Source organism: Nanorana parkeri, unplaced genomic scaffold, assembly GCF_000935625.1.
Source record: "Nanorana parkeri isolate BGI_ZX_2015 unplaced genomic scaffold, ASM93562v1 scaffold4716, whole genome shotgun sequence".
In the NCBI taxonomy this organism is placed as follows: Eukaryota; Metazoa; Chordata; class Amphibia; order Anura; family Dicroglossidae; genus Nanorana; species Nanorana parkeri.
Genome location: NW_017310978.1, coordinates 1 through 266, shown reverse-complemented (window position 1 = coordinate 266; position 266 = coordinate 1). Strand labels below are relative to the sequence as shown.

At 56.0% G+C, this 266-nt stretch overlaps 1 protein-coding gene across 1 annotated transcript in view; it reads right to left on the bottom strand.

The window, feature by feature from the left end:
* Positions 1–241, bottom strand: part of LOC108804000 (ATP-binding cassette sub-family B member 8, mitochondrial-like) — a 5,398-nt gene extending 5,157 nt beyond the window's left edge. The window contains exon 1 of the mRNA XM_018575773.1: positions 26–241. Coding sequence (XP_018431275.1) covers positions 26–241 — 216 coding nt within the window. The remainder of the gene's footprint in view (positions 1–25) is intronic.
* Between the last annotated feature and the right edge of the window lie 25 nt (positions 242–266).

Genomic DNA, 266 nt, shown 5'->3' with positions numbered 1-266 from the left:
CACTCCCCCCCCCCCCCCCACGTACCTGATTGATGAATCCAATGACTTCTCCCCTCAGCCATGACGGGTCCAGCGAGCGAATGTCCACTCCGTCCAGCTCCACCGCCCCTCGGACCGGGTCATAGAACCGCTCCAACAGAGCAGCAATTGTGGACTTTCCTGAACCAGAACAATTATTATACAATGTATCGATAAAGATGGCGGAGTGTACGATGTGTCCACTTCCAGGAGCGCCAGTCATACTGGGGCTCATCCACAACGGCACC